The sequence below is a fragment of the Streptopelia decaocto genome, assembly GCF_964273445.1.
Source record: "Streptopelia decaocto genome assembly, chromosome: 17".
In the NCBI taxonomy this organism is placed as follows: Eukaryota; Metazoa; Chordata; class Aves; order Columbiformes; family Columbidae; genus Streptopelia; species Streptopelia decaocto.
This window is the reverse complement of record NC_138672.1, coordinates 10,182,104-10,199,378: the sequence shown is the minus strand read 5'-3', so window position 1 is coordinate 10,199,378 and position 17,275 is coordinate 10,182,104. Positions and strand designations below refer to the sequence as shown.

Genomic DNA, 17,275 nt, shown 5'->3' with positions numbered 1-17,275 from the left:
CCAGATTATCTTTGGAGTCAGTATTATTTTGTGATTTCAAAAGCCCCTCTGCCAGTTTGGTGTTCAGCACCACGAGCCGTTTCGCTGCCCCTGCCTACAGACGCTCATTTTCAGCCTCTAAATGTTCGTGTTTGTGCACGTCTCCTGCAAAATGTGTTCTTAATCTCCCGCTGGATTCTTACATCAGAACACACTGAAATTTGGCATGGCCGTCAGTTATTTTCCAGTAAAAAAACACCTTTTAGGAGTTACATATGCTTTCAATTTTTAAGATATTTAATAATATTTTCACCTCTAATTCGGAGAAATAGCTGGGTTTGGCTCTTTCATTCTCCTGGGAACGGAGTCTGGTGTTGCCAATTGCTGGGTCATTACAAAATTCCATTCCTTGTGTTAAATTTGGCTTTTCAAGTTCTGAATGAACTTGGAATTTGGATCCATGTTTAAGCGGCAACTGATTTCCTGGAAAACGCTAAACTGAATTAGACACCACAACTGTCGTAAAAAGAATGTTCAAATTTCAAAAACAATAGCAGAGACATCTTGAGTAAAGATTGTTGTGTTCAACCCTTTCTACCCCAAGAAATATTTGTGACACACAGGTGGTTATTCATAAAATAGTTCTATTTACCCATGTTCATAGCCAGAAGTCATGAAATGCAGATTATTCCTAAAGTGCCACAGTTCAGACTGTATTTCCTTTATTGGCAAACTGGGTTTCTTGCCCACAAAATACAGGCACAGGTAGACATTGTCAGTGGTGTTGTGGAAATTATTCAGATTTATGAACCATGCTGAAAAATACTACTGGAAAGATAAGCCCTGTGCTATTAGTCACTCTACAACAGCACTGAATTATTGTCTCGGTGAAGAGAGATGCAAGTTAGCGCAGTCAGTCTCTTTCTGTTTCTATCACGTGTAGAAGATCATCTTCTAACCGTCTCCTCTTTTGCTCTGATTAGCAAAATTAATAACTCCTCAAAGGCTTAGTGGAGATTTACCATAGCCTTCAATCTCCCCTCAATTCTTGTCATTAATGAGAATTAATGAAGACATTATTAAAGAAAACTGTTTTCTGTTTCCACTAATTACTCCTACTCAAATATGCTGAGTTTTCTAATACTTGTACAGGTTTCCATAGCACGCTGTACAAGTGACCAGAGCTATCGACAGAATATCCATATTTTGCCAGCTGTTTTATAGTCAAAAGATGTTGGATCTTGTTTTCTCGTGTCCCACCCAGAGCTCCGAGTGTGTTGGCAGGCGGCCCGGCGGGCACAGCTCCCGTTCCCAGAGTTCTCTCCAAGGCATTAAGAGTGGAAATAAGCAGCTAAGAATTTTCCAGTTTAGTTCAGGCTCTGTGCGGTATGTAGCGTCCATTTGATGGGTGGGTTCTTTTCTGATAAATGCTGAAGAGGTGCCCCAGAACACCTATTATTTGTGGGGCAAGAAAATAAAAATCACCAGGAAGCTGAGGATAATACTGTGTTACAGACATTGTGACCTGGAAAAAGTCTTGAGGCAGAGCACAGATGAACATAAAAACATTGATTCCTGATGTCTCTTTGAGGATCGCAGTCCAACTTTTCTGGAATTGGGAAACTTTCCATCTCCTGTAATACGAGTTGGGCTGGGACCTCAGGACATCACCATAACAAAGCAGAACAACTGGTAGGAGGCGCAGGCAGATGTAACAAAATCACTTTAAAAGATTTTATTGTAGACAAGAGATTGAATTGCGGCAGAGCTGTCAAGTTTGCTGAGGATAACGATGTCTCAAATTTCATGATTCTTCTACTTTTTGTTTTAATCTTGACGATGAATTGATGAAACCTCACCACTAATGTGCTGTGCTCCTATTTCACAGGTCACTTAAGTCGGAAAATAAGTGATAACATGGAAGGTAAAGAACTACTTAAAATCAGAGCTACAAACAGGCAGGAATTTGGACTTGGAGCTCAAGTTCCTAGAGGTACAGCAGCCCCTGGAGACTGGATCTGCTTTTATTAACAAATTTTCCTTCCTGCGTTTTACCAATTTTTCAGGGTTTCCTAGAACACGTGGACATTTCCAGATAATTTATACTAACTGAGAAGTGTGTTTTCATAGAATGAGACATGCCTGTCTCAAGCATCTCTCTGAACTGAGGTTCTCAGCCCTGGAAATACTGTTTGCACTTCTTAAGAAAGTTTCTTTTCCCTGGGTTTCCCTTACACACTATGACTACAGTCCTTAAAACACTTATAATCTGAGCCTAAATTCCATTTGTAAATGTGTTAAGAAATCTGTTTCATTAAAGTCTCAAGCCTTTGGATCATTTAAAAAATATAATATTAAAATATATCCCTTTATGAGCTTTTTTCCTTGGATGCAAAACACTGATTAATCACCTTAAATAGTGCCACAGAGCCCTGCGATGGTGAGCGTTGGTGGAATAGCTCTACAGCAAAAAGCTTCACATGTTAATCTCTCTCTGAGCCACATCCTGTTTTTGGTTAACTGATCTCATAGCGGGGAAATTCAGCAGAGGAAATATCTCTGCTTTGGAAAGTACCAAAAACTTAGCTGTAGTTTCTTTGTGTAATTCAGCACCTTTTAAGACAGAGGTAGGTGTAATAACTCTCGAGAAGTGTCAAAGCAAAAGCGGAGGAGCCAACTGGCGACCCAGAAAGGAGGCACAGAGATGCCCCTTCATCAGGAACAGACCCCGACCCCTTGCTGTAACACCGGCCTTTCTGAGATTATTCATTTACACCTCTTTATGTTCTGAGAGTTTAAAAAGCCACATCCAGAAATATGTTTAAATCTTTTTCAGAAACTAACTCGCATCCTGGTAGAAACCGCCTGTGCCAGGTTAACTCACCGTGAGTTTTAACAGCCCTAATCGCAAAGCAATGAAAGCAGAAGTTCCAGGCCGTCCCTCACCCGCCCGGCCCGGGCTGCTCCCCTCGGCCCGGGGCTCCGGGCTCCCGCTCCTCCCGGCCTGAGCGAGGCAGCAGTCGCCGAAATTCAGCCGAGCCGCCCGGCTGCGTTTCCTCTGCCGCCGGGAACGCCGGCGCGGCCGCTCCGCTCCGCGCCCCGCGGCCGGGCCCGCCCCGCGCCCTCCCCGCAGGGCTGCACCGCCTCCGGGCGGAGGGCTCAGGTAAGGGGAGCGGGAGGGAGGGGGAGCGGGCCCGCGGCCTGGGCGCCTCCCGGCCCCGCGGGGGTACCCCGGGCGCACCGCCCGGCCCCGAGCTGTCCAGCGACACCGGCCCCGGGGATGCGGCTGGAGCGTCAGCCGAGCCAGGGCCCCCGGAGCAGCTCCCCGCCCCGGGTTTGCCGGGGGTTACGGGTGTGAAAGCCCCGGGGGGTGGCTGGAGGGCCCCCGAGCCGCTGGGCTGTGCCGGCACAGCGGGCGGGTTCCAGCGGGGGAGCGTCTGCCCCGGCCGCCCCGGTACCGACCCGCGGTGCCCCCGGTACCAAACCGCGGTGCCCCCGGCACCGACCCGCGGTGCCCCTGGCGCAGATTCGGCGACTCGCGGGTGCGCGTTTAGTGCTGCCGGGTTTGATTTGTGGTTCCCGGCAGGTTGCTAAAGTCCACATCAAATGCCTGGAGAAGCCAAGTGGATTGTCTAAGCCAGGCAACAGCAAATGGGTGTTTTAAACGCGGGGATGCCCTGTTACTGCATGGCAACCACGCTGTCTGTGCCTGGCCTCGCTTCGTTTTTCTAGAGACTTGTTAGTGTTCTTTTTGATTGTGTGTCAGTACTGTTGGGGGAAAAAACAGATTTAAAAGGCACTGTTATGTTCAAACTGCACCAGGTGCCTGCGTGAAAACCTTTCTTGAACTTTCTGGGAGACACCAGAGTCAGTTGCGGTTCTGTTTCCAAAAATATTCAACTGCGCAGCTCTTCTTACCCCAAACGGTATTGAACATGCGTGGCCCCTTGGCACGCGTGGCTCGAGGTCTGTCTGCTTGGAGCACAAGCACTAAGCTTTTTGTGGACTTGAGATTTCCATTTCACCACTAGTTTTATGACTTCAGGAAAGACACTGTAAACACATCGGTTGTTACATCTATAAAGTGTAATCATGAATTTTGGCTGCTGGGAACTGAAGGTAGTTGGGGATTTACTCTACAGGAAATAATTCTGCGTGATGTGGACTGATGGGATTGTAGCTGTAAGGTGATGACAACACTTACTTCATCTTTCTACAAGCTAAAAAACTCTGGAAAGAAAACCCCAAGGCTTCATTTTAATATATTGTCCATTTTCATGTTGTGTTTGAGGGAAATTTTAAATCTGTATGGTAATTTCCTGCTGGTACCTAGTCAAACCCCACTGTGACATTTAGTCACACATGTCAGCTACAAGCTCAGTTGAACAGATCACTCAATCACTGCACAGGTTTGGAGCTGCTTCTGGACCTTGATGCCTGATATACTTTCTCATATCAAAGGGACTGTGTGTCTGCTTGTTTGAGCACCTTTTTTTTCCCTTATCTCTGACAGTAGTTTATTTCAGATGGCTGAGAAAACAACCAGAGGCCCACAGGATGTCCCCAGCTCTTCTCCTGATGAAAACGAATTTCCTTCTGGATATCCCAGTAACATTTGTGAGGATGCGCCTGACCAGAAGTACCTGTGCAGCAACTGCAACAACGTGCTGAAGAAAGCCCTGCAGACGCTCTGCGGGCACCGGTACTGCTCGGCGTGCCTCTCCTGGATCGTACGGTAGGTCCCCGCTGCAGAGGGTCCCACCGCGGGGCACCGGCTGGGGCTGCACCTGCCGCTCTGCTGGGTGGTGGGTCCGTGGGTACCTGGCCCATGGGTGGTTTACTGTCTGGGAGTATTTACCTGCGATGCATTGCAGGCTGCTCTCTACCTCCTTGTTTCCAGTGTGGAAGTCTGCGGGCTGGGGAAGGGTTAGGGTTACTGGGCGTGACAGATGTCTGCTTTTCTACCTGTAAGTGTGACATAATGACTCAGATTTAACCTTGTAGAACTAGCACAAGGCTGACTTAATGCTTCCATGGGACTTCACAGTCCTTTGATAAGTGATGTTATAGGATTTTAATAAATGTTATCTTAGAGTTTTATTTTTAGGAACTCAGCTGGGTTGCTCCACGTTAAGGTGCTGCAGCCATTAGTGACAAACATGACACTCGTTGTCCTGGAGAACCCAAAAACCAGGGGCTGGGTGGGGATTCGCTTTGGTTGGTTAGCTGCCTCTGTCCTGCTTTTTCTTTCCACAATTCCGCCTTGACCCAGAACCTTTGGAAAAGTCTGTGTCAGCCCCGCAGGAGAGAGGTGACACTGCAGAACAGTTCCAGGAACACCAGCTGACTTGGGCTTTGATGTGTTGGAAAAGAGCAGCTGTCGAGATTCAGCCCTGGGCTGTAGCGGTGGCTGCGTCGGTCGAAAGGCTGTTACTGCGCTTCCTGTGGATGTTCTTCATAAACCAGCTTGTGTGCGCCAGGCCTTGCAGTCCCAGCTCTGATCAGTGTGGGGCACCTGAAAAGCTGAGGCAATGCCCTGGCCACGCGTGGTCTGAAGATTAATGTATAATAATGTTAAATGTGTTGAAAAGAATGTATTTGACCAACTTGCATAAATTCACTACAGTAAATCTATAGCAAAGCCCCTTAATGAAGCAGCATAAATCATGAATTCAGGAAACTGTCAGCAGAACACAACCAGAATTGTTTTATCTTCCTGCTCGAGTCTTACAGCACAAGTGGAAAACTGGCTCAAACAAGCTAATTAGTGCAGTGTGAAATCAGTTATGCGCTGGTCGGATGGATGCTTTGCTGATGAGCGTCTCACTCTGTGTTAGTTCATTATTTGCCTGGATGCTGAACAGCACTGGGGATGAAATACATCCCTAGGAAAGGTTTATTTTTCACTTTTCCTATATAAAACTCTATGCTAAATATTTTGAGAGCAGATCAGAACCCTTTTTAGATGCAGTAGAGTATTAACTCTCTAGAACTCAATTCTGCACTGTTCCACTATGTCTTTTTAATCTTAAGTCTATATTTTGATCTTGGGAAAATGGGAATTCTCTGTTTTAAAATACTTTCGAATTACCTTTCCTACGTGGTGTTCTTGTGTAATTCATGGTAAAATAAGTTTCCATCTTTATTATTTTTTATGATCCAGGCTACTCTTATTTTGCTGAAATACAGATAAGATTGATGGCCCTAGTCCTAGTCTTGAGGAATAGAACAGCAGGATTTTTTTACAGCAGTATGTTCAAGAATCGGCCCTTTAATGAACAGGGACTATGGTTTCTGAGTGGAAATTCCAATTTTAGTGGTTTTATTTGTGTCAGTGTCTATACAAAGACCTCCTAAATTACAGCATGCCGGCTGATTGTTATTTCATTCTCCTTTCCTTTTGCCAGAAACAATAAAAATGCAATTTGCCAGAAATGTAAGGAGGAAGATAGCAGCACATTGAGTGAGGGAAGCCTGCTGGCAGAAGAACGGGTAAGTTGTAGTTTACAGTTCATTCATTTATCATTTGCGGCTCTTTGGGCTACTCCATAGTCATCACTGGACTACGGTTTAGGAGGGAAAAATATAAAATGCAAGAGCAGCTGATAGTTACATGTTTAACTTATGCTTTAGTCATTTGGATTTCCCACAGTTTTTGATTTAAAGCCTTAGGACTTTCCAGATCTGTCAGCTTCTGCAACATAAAATCCCACACTCTTCAACATAATTCACTTTGTATTGTCTCAAAGTAACCAGTGCTTTCCTACTTGTAATAATATGTCTTAGCTGTTACTAACTATCCTTAGTAAGTATCCTAGTGGATTTTCCAATCTCAGGGTTCTCTGTACCCTTCAAATGTGTTACCAAAGGTACGGGTGGAGCATCCCAAAGACAAAAACCTGGAGTGTTGGCTGCTGAGTCGCCTAGAAAGTGTTTTGACAGAAGTGTATCTGGAGGAAACAGTGGAAAACATAGAGCTGAACATAATAACTGATAAAAACGATGCACTAATAAACATTTCATCTGTAATTTAACAGTGCAGATCTCATTTGTTGGTGTGTGATTCTCCAGGCAGATCACTGCACTGATCTGTATGCTGAATACAAACTGGGCCGCAGGGCTCAGTCCCAGCTCGGCTCCTTCCCTCCTTTCTGGTTACATACCAAGAGACGCATGTTCTGTCTAAATCTGTTAGGGAAATGGAAACCCAACAGCAACTGGCAATAAGGTAAAAGGCAAAGTTTAGGAAGCAGCTGCAACAAAATAATGAATCTGCAGTTAATACTGAACTTGGTGATATCTCAGAAAAACTCCCAATTCTGCACTAAATTTCCCAGTCACAGAATTTCATGCAACACGTAACCACAAACAGGTCCAGATAACCCTCATGAGTTCCGTGTGGAATGTCAGCTGTCGGAAAGCTTTGGGATGTCTCTGCTGAGGGATCTCAGTGCGTCTGCTGGGACTTTCTGCCCAATCTGCGGGGGGGTTGTTGTGAACAGGGCCCCGCTCTGCATAGATCAGCTTACAACAAACATCCAGGGTTTATAAACAACACAAACAATGAAGATCACTTAGCGGCTTGATTCTTTATATCTATTCCTGATAATCTCTGCTTTACCTTTGCCGTGGTTTTGCTTAATGTTTATTTTCTATGCTGTTTATGTGCACCTATTTTGATTGTGCAAAACGCAACAAAGTGTGTAGCATTTCATAATTTACATAATAATTGCACAATTCTTCATGGTTAACATAATAAAACAATCTACCTAGTACAAAAAACCCCCACTCGCATATGGTTTGCATTTCTTTAGTGCACAGTGCCATGCTAAATGGAAACAGCCACGGTCTCAGAAATGTACTCACACTGCAGAACAGGCTCACGTCCTCTCAGCAGCACGTTTAGGAGGTGTTAATGGCCCCAATAATGAAATGCATTAATTAAGAGTGGCACATGGCAGCACCCTATAGTTCGGGTCCTGTCAGCACATTTGTCGCATGTGATGTATTTCAGGCTTCTGTGAAAAGAAACTTAAAATAATAACTGTAGTCGGCCAGGCGTATTTTCAGTAAATTTATATCACATCAAATAGTTTCTTTTTGAACCATATGAGAAATATTATTTCTCTACTACACCAAGATTAACTCGTTGGCTTAGAGAGTCTTATGGCAGTACGGTTGGGTTTTGTTGGGATTTTTAAATAAGGGATTTAGCAAGATCTGAAATTTTGACACAGTCACCTTATTCCTATGTCAAAACCACATGCTGGGGTATTTTCTGACCAGTGGGTTTTTCCTTATTGTGTTTACTTCCCAGGCTTTTGGTGATGCTGCCATTAATAAAGAGATTTCTGAGCTCAAGGTCCGCTGTGTGACGCTGGGATGCAGCTGGTCTGGGATCATGAAAAATTTCGAAGTACGTTTAAAGGCAGTTTATTTAAATTAACCAAGAGAATATCTAAAAACATGCCATTAACTTTAGCAGGACTTCGACCAAATCCAAACCATCCCGAATGCTTATGAAATTAAAGTTGCACAAATTCATATCAACTATGACACTTTTTTTCCAGTGAGTTTACATATTTATTTAAATGCAAGGATGCTACAAGCAGCTTTTGACAGACCAGAATACTTCAGTCTCCAGGACATTGTTATGGGCAACATCCTTAGTATGTGTTCATCAGAGAAATTATTTCCTCCTGCATAATTACTCCTATTGATTGAATGTGTCCATCATTCTTTTCAGACTGATGTGAAATGCCCCAGGTACAATATTTAGATGGGTGAGATTTGTAGCTCTGCCATGCCAATTAGAATAATGAAAATCTGCAGATCATTCTGATACTAAAGCAGCTTTATTTTGGTGTCTTTCTGCATTTATAGCAGGGAGTCTGCTGCGTACCTTGTCTGCTGTGCATCTGATAAGCATCTGAGATACTGCTGCATTTCTTCGCTAATTTTGCATGAATTTTCTATTTGAGTTAATTCCTCTTTAAGGAAAACCCTCCCCAGTTTGCGCAGCTTCGCAGTGGTGGGAACTGCAGCCCCTCTCAGCAGGAACACCTGGCAAAACTGATTTGAGAGTTGGGCGTGTGATTGCGATTGGCATTTCAGAGCCCGCTCCGCGGGGACGGCGTCTCCTCCAAAACTAAATCCCTGTGACACGGGGCCGCCAGGACCCGCCGTGAGAGAGGGACAAGTTGTTATTGAAATACCGTGTTTCTAAGAAAATGAAAGCAGACCTGTTGGATGCAGTTGTGAAAGAAGTGACGCTGATGTTTTGCCTTGTTGAGGGCTAGGGATTCTTGAAGACAAGGAAAAAAGCTGGGACGAGGATCATGTTGTTTTCAAACAAAAGCAGAAGAGAAAGACAGTTCAAGGGAGACCTCATCTTTGAATTTATCAAAAGGTGTTTGTTGTTTTTTGGGGATTTTTAAAGTTAAGAATTAACAAAAAAGCCCCAGGAAAGTTGGTGAATTTTTCACCAGTAATCTCGGTAACGTTGTGGAGTGGGACTTTACCCAAGCTGAGAAGAAACGCAAAGCAAAGATCGGGGCTGGCAGAATGGAGACTGTTCATAACTCAATGTCTACCTGCAGTTTACATTTTGGTTCGTAACTTTTGACTTCCAGGAGCATCAGAGCTTGTGTGAATACGCTTTAATCCCTTGTCACACTGGCTGTGGGCACATGGTGATGAGAAGGAAGCTTGCAGACCATTTGGAAAATGGATGTGTTAATAATGTGACGATGTGTCAGAAGTGTAAGCGGAGCTTGTCCAGTAGTGAGTACCAAGTAAGACCATTTCTCTGTTTCAAATCAGATCTTTATATTAATGGCACGAATAATCCATCACAACATTTGTGATAGATTGCATCTGGAGAATATTTAATTGTCCTGAGTTTGCTAATTTTTCCATGCATGTGTTGGAGCTGTGTTTGATGGTACAACAGAAATAAATACCCGTGTGCTCAGCCAGGGCCCATGTTTCAGCTTCTGCCTAAGAGTGTGTATCTCAAAAACGTAGCCTGAGGTAGGAGGGAACAGCTTTGCATGTTGTAACTCACAGATTTATGCCTTTCCAAATACTGAGCTGTGAGATTTACTCAGCATGGAAGTAACAGTCCCTCTGGGGTAAGAATAAAGCCCTCTCACTAAAACTTGCTTCTAGGGAAGCTTTTGCATGTGCTCTTTGTATCTGAGTAACTCTCACAGAGAGAGAATATCTGCACCCGGACACATTTTACCAGAGCTACATCCAGTGGATGTTTCCGAGAGATTGTAAATACCAGAAGGTGGCAACACTTAATCCCTTTTAACCTTTGTGCAGGCTGGGGGCAAAACCTGAGCCGCGTTGTTCCCCAGCACCTGCTCTTTGCAGATCCACCTCGCCCGGCTCGTTTCCCTGCAAGGACGAACTCTTCTCCTCCCACTCATTCCAGTTAGCTATCAGCTAATTAATTTTTTGCTGAGGAAACCATGGCAACCAAGCAGGGGCTTGGCCTTAAGATGTTGATTTTTCTCTGCCTGCCTTCATTAGTTAGTTTTGGGCGCTACTCTCACTCTCTCCATCTTACCTAATCAGTTATTGGTCTTGTGATTTTTGTATTTCCATATTTTAAAGAAACCTCTCACCCTCAAGAAATCAGCAACCTGAGGGAGTCGAATAGCGGAAAGGAAGAGAAGAAAGGCACGCTTTGTGTGCTAGCTGAGATGTAGAATATTAAAGAATGAGGTAGAGAGTGAGAAAATCCTGTGGCTGTGTTTCTGAGGATGGAAAGAGAAACCTCAGGACTCTGCAGGGGAGACCTGAAGGTTCCTGCAATGGCTTTATCCAAAAAGTTCTAGGCAGCTATCATGCAAAGGTGTTTATAGAGATTAAAACCAGCCCACTGAACAGTATGAGTTGAAAGCCGACAGTTGCTGTGTTAAATACACATATTACAGTTGTGTGAAGCAGTGGCAGGATTACTTTACCCTCTCGGAGCCAGAAATGGCAGGAAGTCTCATGTTAGCAGTAAATGCATTTTGCATTAGCACATCATGATGGAAAATTTGGATTTGAGCCTTCAAAATGTTAATAAGCAGGATGCAAGAAGGGCCTGCATGTTGAGCAAACTATATGAAGTCAGTGCAAAAAGAGTTTATATTTGGGTTTCCTGTATATTTTCTTTCTGTTCTGTAACCCACCTGCATTTTTATGTGTGTGTACACACATGTGTGTGTCTGTGTGCACATCACTATGGCTTGAACTGGGCAAGACTGGTCCATCGCCAAGCTAGGATCGGATTTCCCAGCGTGACCTTGCAAAGGGTCTGTAAGTAGTTTCCAAAAGCTCTGGGCCCCACAAGTGAAAGATCACGCTTTGTACTTTCACTTAACAGGTCTGTATTTTACATATATATATGATATTATATATACTTATATCTGGAGATCTGTCCCTGAACGCGCCTGCCAGGCTGAGAAGAAGCGCGATGAGCTGAGAGGCTCAGCTTGAGGCACCTCTGAGCCTGCAGGTGGTTGTACAGGGGACAGCAGCGCCCGCTTGCAGCAGACGTGCTTTAGTCCCCAATGTCTGAATGTTATTTCCCCTAAAAAGAAACCAGAGAACTCTACAGCCTGTTGCGTTGCTGTCAAATGGGAACAGCATTCCCCAAAACAGGCCTTGTTTCAAAGACTCCTGAATAAATATGCTCAATTATTTTAATAAGGTACTGAATTATTTTCTTCTTGTTTTAATGACAGGAACATTCGTGTGAAGGCAATTTATGTAAAGAACAAAACCATGTGCAAACAGAGATGCCACCAAAGGAAAAGGTAGGGAACAGATGAGTGAATGCAATACAGCTTTTGTGTGCGTGGTGCTCTCACTGTGGCGCCCACTTGGCTTTTGGCGCCTTCAGTTGGTATTTGATTATTTTCTTTCCTTTTTTTTTTTTTTAACAGAACCACTCTACACCCTTAACGAACAAGGATGGATGTCGTTTTTCTGAAGTCGGCTGCTCGTTTAGGGTGAGTGGCCCAGCTGCCTTCAGGAAGGGCTCACAGGGTGCACAGCTCCGCTCGGTGCTTTGGGCGAGCCAGCCGTTGTGTTCCCGATTTAAATACTTCTGTAAGAAAAGAGAGAAGTTCTGCCCGCTTTGAACAGCCCAGCAGTGATGTTGGAACTGCCCTGGTCACACAGCGTGTGCAGTTCAGCCTGTGATACTCTATCCTGCACTCTGCATTTGCTTCAGATAAAAATAGATGTTTATTACCATTCTGCTGTTTCATCAGATACGCTGTTCTACGCTGTTTTGGATATTCCCTTCAAGGCAATGCCTCTTAAAACACTATCAGGTCTTCCATGCGTTTTAGTTGGCAGATGCCTTACCTTTTGTGCATGGCATGTGTACTAAATACTGGCTTATTTGAGAATCTTGCTGGGACTGCCTGGCATCCTGTTCAATCAAAAAATTGTAGAAAATGGTTTTGTTTTCTGTAGAATGTTGCTTGACTTGCCCCCAGGCCAGTTATGGGAGTTGTACGGAGGGGATTGACAGTGTCTTCTTCTTACAGGGAAGCAAAGAGAAGATGAAAGACCATGAAAAAACTGCAGTTGGGCCCCACATGCTGCTTCTGCTGCAGCACATAAAGCAGCTGCAGACAAGCTTGTGCTCTGCTGCCAAAGCTGCAAACGGCTTCGTCCCACAGCCAGGGCTGAACGGGAATGGTGCAGGAAAGAGCATCCCTGACCTGCCGATCCCAGTGGGGCTGGAACTCGGCGGGGATCTGGAGGAAGACTGTTTCCCTGGGCCTTCTGTTTCTGAGGACGAATCTGTTCTCCAACAGCTTGTGAAGGAGAAAGTGATTTCTGAGCTAGAAAACAAGCTGCACGTGTTTGAGAACATCGTGTCCGTGCTCAATAAAGAGGTGGAGACCTCTAATTTGGAAATCACAGCCTTTCGGAGACAGAGTGAACTCGATCAAAATATAATACGAGGTCTTGAGCTGAAGGTAAATAATTGTGACAGGCATTGCCTCTGTGCTTGTTCTACACGTAGCAAATATTTACACATATCGGAGAGAGGTGGTATAGAGACCAGGACAGGGGTGGGCACAGCAGTTTGAACTGTGAAGTGTTAAGTTCTGGACACATCTGCAGGATCCTTTTGTTATTTGGTATGAATTTTCAAATGGAGATCTCTAATATTTGGTATCTAAATCCCTCTTCAGGTATTTAGATTTTCCTGAGAGTTTTGAGTGTTCAGAATTTGCCATGGCCAGACTGTGAGCAAGCAAGACAGTTGTTTAATGGATGGATCCTCTTAAATCAGCATTATCCCTGGAGGACCAAACAACCATCTATCGAATTATTTGTCTTATGAGTTGATATGTAACTGTCACTTTAAAAGAGGAGACTCCCCAGAACATGGGGTTTCTGGAGCAATTCTGCTGATGCTCAGCACAACAGCCTGGAGAGGGGGGTTGGCTGAGAACGGATTTGTTTTCTCTAGATCGCAGAGCTGCACCGGTGCCTGACGCAGAAGGACACAGGCCTGAGCAACCTTCACAAGAGCCTCCTGTTCTCCGAGCAAGCTTCCTACGATGGGGTCTTTCTGTGGAAAATAACAGATGTTGGCAGGAAGTTACAAGACTCTGTGACTGGAAGAGCAGTCAGTTTGTATTCACCAGGTAACACACGGGGCGTATACGTGTGTTAGCAAACCCCAGTCCTTTAGAAAACACACGCATTTCTCTAGAATGATGCTTGTTTCTGCTTATGTGGCCAGGAGGTCCTTTAGGAGAGCTCCTCGAGCTAAGATGCTGTTTATAGGGTGACCTCATGCTTTCCTGCCTGTAATTCAGGGCAGCTGTGATGCGCTCCTCTGCTGAGTTGTCTTCTTTTCTGGGCTTTCATTTGCACTTCGCCCTCCACTGCAGCTCCTTGCACTGATATCTGCTGGATCCGTCTCGTCTAACCCGCAGCGTGGTGCCTGTGGCATCATCTGCAGCACTTACCTCCCATGGGAGAAGTAATTTGATTAGGTAGAATATGCTCGTGTGGCTAATAACAGTTAATTTTCACCGAGGCACGAGGCGCTTGAGGATTCCAAGCGCTAGATTTTCATTGCTTCTAATCGCCGGGGTGTATTGAGTTGTCTGTTCTCATCTCTGTGATAACAAAACACGTCATACACTGTCTTTTCACGTACACTCATCAAGATGTTTTTTCAAAGGAAGCTTTACTAATGAGGAGTTCTGATTTTCAGCTTTTTACACGGCAAAGTACGGCTACAAGGTCTGTCTGCGGGTGTATCTGAACGGGGACGGGACCGGCAAAGGGACCCACGTGTCCCTGTTCTTTGTTGTCATGAAAGGAGACTACGATGCTCTGCTGCCGTGGCCGTTCAGACACAAGGTAAGAAGGGCGGCGCTTTTGTACCCGATCCAGCATCAACCCGCGGCTTCTGCTGGTGAACACAAGGGGACGTTTTCTCTTGAGTTTAGTGCAAGTTGGAGCGTTTCCCCATTTTCCTCTCTGATGGCTATTAGCCGTATTCAACCTTAGGTCATAATTTGCCTCTGAACGGAGTGATGCACACACAGGGAAAGCTGCTCCTACGGGGGTTCCATACGTGGCCTTGCGGGATTTTCAAGCACCAGAATGCTGGTGTTTGACGTTTCCCAACCTGTGTCCACCTGGGCTAAAGCCAGAGACACACTTTTTCCTGGCTCTTGCTATATGCAGATAATATCAATCGATGAGGGAATGATGACTTGGTGCCTGAAGCACAGGCGTTAGAAACGCGAGGTTCCACTTCTACTTAAAACACGCCATAGATGTCTTATGGGATCCTGATCTCAGTTTTCCTCATTTTAAAAGTGCAATTGGACAATGGCAACAGTGGTTAGAAAAGCAGTGAGAATGTGCACAAGGTGCTGGTCTCTGCTCTAGCACTTGCTTTCCTGGTAATAATTCTGAGAGCCTTTCATATAAACAGCCTTACTAGCATTTAGCGGCCAAAAGAAAATAGAAATCAAAGTTCTAAGTCCTCACTGTATTAAAAAATTATGACATAGAGTTTGTGTTTCAAGCGAAAGAACAGGGAGTTTATAAAAGGGGTAATGAGGTGGGGAGATTCTATACTAATATTTAGGTTGTGTCTTGTACATATTTGCGTACAGGCAGTGAGCTGTTTGTTTTGATTCCAAACCACAATAACAAAATTAATGTGATGACTGTAACCAAACTTGGGGTTTGTATAAGTTGTCAAGAGAGAGAGGAAAAAAGTCTTTACACTGTGCAGTTCTCTACTAAGCAATGATTCCTTACTTTGCTTTATTTAATTTGATTTCCTTGGTGGCAAAGTTTTAAATACTTCATCTGGGAACTGTTCCAATTGCCCTCGTTCACCTTGCAGGTTGCAAAACACCAATTATATTTTGTATTTAATTACTGATAGAGCATGCAGCTGCTTTTGCAGCACATTTGCACTTCTGTCTCTGATATTTTCTGGTTTGTTTCTCAGTTCAGTAACTCCTCATTCTCACATTCTGTTTTTCAGGTTACATTCATGTTGCTTGACCAAAATAACAGGGAACATATTATTGATGCGTTTCGCCCAGACTTGACTTCTGCTTCATTCCAGAGACCCGTGAACGACATGAACGTTGCGAGCGGCTGCCCCCTGTTCCTCCCTCTGGCCAAACTGCAGTCGCCTAAATACGCCTATGTGAAAGAAGACACGCTTTTCCTTAAATGCATTATAGAAACAAACCAGTAAATCCCGCAATGTGGGTGTCTGGAAGTCGCCTACCGAATTTCATTAGTTTACAAGAAAAAAACCCCATCAGCTTGAGACCTTGTATTCGTTCTCGTGCGCACACAAAACCCAGAGCCCGAGCTCCCGAATCGACCTCATCAGCTGAAGACCCTGCTTGAGTTTGTGCTGCTGAGCGTGCCCAGGTCTGCCCAGAGCCCCCGAGTGCCTCTTGCCAATGAGATTTGGGATTATTTCATCAACACCCGCCTGGTTTGGCTGGGGGTGACAGCAGGAACAAGGGCAGATTCACCTCCCAAGACACCCATCGGGTGTCTCTGTCTGTGCTTATTGATGACCCTGAAATCTGTGAGTTGTGGGTCACATTTGCAGCTTGAATTCCTTATACCAGATGATTTATTTCTTGCTATTTATTTTAGACCTGTATTTATGTGCTCTGTAAAGAGACGTCGTGTTGCGTCAGCAGTCAGTGACCAGATTACACTGTGCCTTGGGAAATGACCTCTTGTACTTGCGAAGGAGTCGTTTGGCCTTCCTGACCCCTCAGGAGCTTTGTTTTCAAGTGTTCCGTCACTTCTTGAACCTTCTAGGCAAGTGACTTATTGGAAAGTATTGATTTTTTTCCTTGCTTGATTCTTTTTCCGTGCTCTGATGGTTAAGTCTTGTCGCTAAAATAGAAGTAGCTACTAGACATGTTTTGTTTTGTGTTTTATTTGTTTGGTTTGTGTTTTTTTTTAATAGGGGTAAGGAATTAATTTTTATTCTTTTTTATAAGCAAGTCAAGCTTGGCAACGTCTGGATGTGTGCGAAGTCCAAATGTTACACCTTATCCCCAAAAAGCAGCAAGCAAAAAGCACAGCCCTAGCAGCTGTGTCAGAATCGGTGGAGCTGAGCTGGGTTTTGGTGCCGCAGTTTCTGTCCAGCTCCTGTGCCCGGGACCGCGAGAACCAGCTGTGCATTTATGACTGAAAGGCCGTTCTGCATTCACTTGATTCATTTTTCCTTTGCACTATTTCCCAATGGAAAACAGGAGGAACAGACGATATCGCGCCCGCTGCCTGAGTAGCGGGAGGAGAAGCTGTTTGTCCACTTGCATTTTGGAACCCGTGGGAGCCACCGGTGCCCAGCAGAGCTGCTGAGCTGCCGTGTGCTATGTCTGCTGCCACACGGACAGACCTCGCACAGCTCCCATTTCTATCTTGACAGCACCCTTTAAAATAATTCGTTGTGATGAAGTATCAAATTTCAAAACAAAAATCACCGCGTAAGCAAATATCCGTCAAAGCTTGTTCGTGAAGGAACTCGATATTCTTGGTCTCTCTGTCTTTTTCTCTCTTCCATGTTTAAAATGTTCTTTCAGGGACAGAAAGCTGTTTTTGCAGTAATGTGCCAAACCCTGTAACCACACTGGAGTAATATGCCTAAAAATATGATGCTTTTCATGGCCATGTAATGTTGACAAGTGCTGTATTTATTACAATTATTCATATTTTCTTATGATTTTATTTATTTCCTAAGTAAAGCTCGCTAACT

At 44.6% G+C, this 17,275-nt stretch overlaps 1 protein-coding gene across 6 annotated transcripts; it reads left to right on the top strand.

Moving 5' to 3' along the window:
* The first annotated feature begins 2,939 nt into the window (after positions 1-2,939).
* Positions 2,940-17,275, top strand: TRAF1 (TNF receptor associated factor 1). Of its 6 annotated transcripts, none has more exons than XM_082068055.1 (11): positions 2,940-3,142; positions 4,506-4,714; positions 6,387-6,471; positions 8,297-8,395; positions 9,612-9,773; positions 11,724-11,795; positions 11,925-11,990; positions 12,537-12,974; positions 13,475-13,652; positions 14,231-14,379; positions 15,527-17,275. In XM_082068055.1, the coding sequence occupies exons 2-11, from the start codon at positions 4,506-4,508 to the stop codon at positions 15,743-15,745; spliced, it is 1,677 nt and encodes a 558-aa protein (XP_081924181.1). In that variant the 5' UTR covers positions 2,940-3,142; the 3' UTR covers positions 15,746-17,275. The 6 variants fall into 6 exon arrangements, 3 of the variants coding, with proteins under 3 accessions (XP_081924181.1, XP_081924183.1, XP_081924182.1); XM_082068057.1 differs by lacking the exon at positions 2,940-3,142 and adding an exon at positions 3,217-3,521; XR_014185610.1 differs by lacking the exon at positions 2,940-3,142 and having other exon boundaries at positions 3,578-4,714; positions 15,527-16,090; positions 16,187-17,275.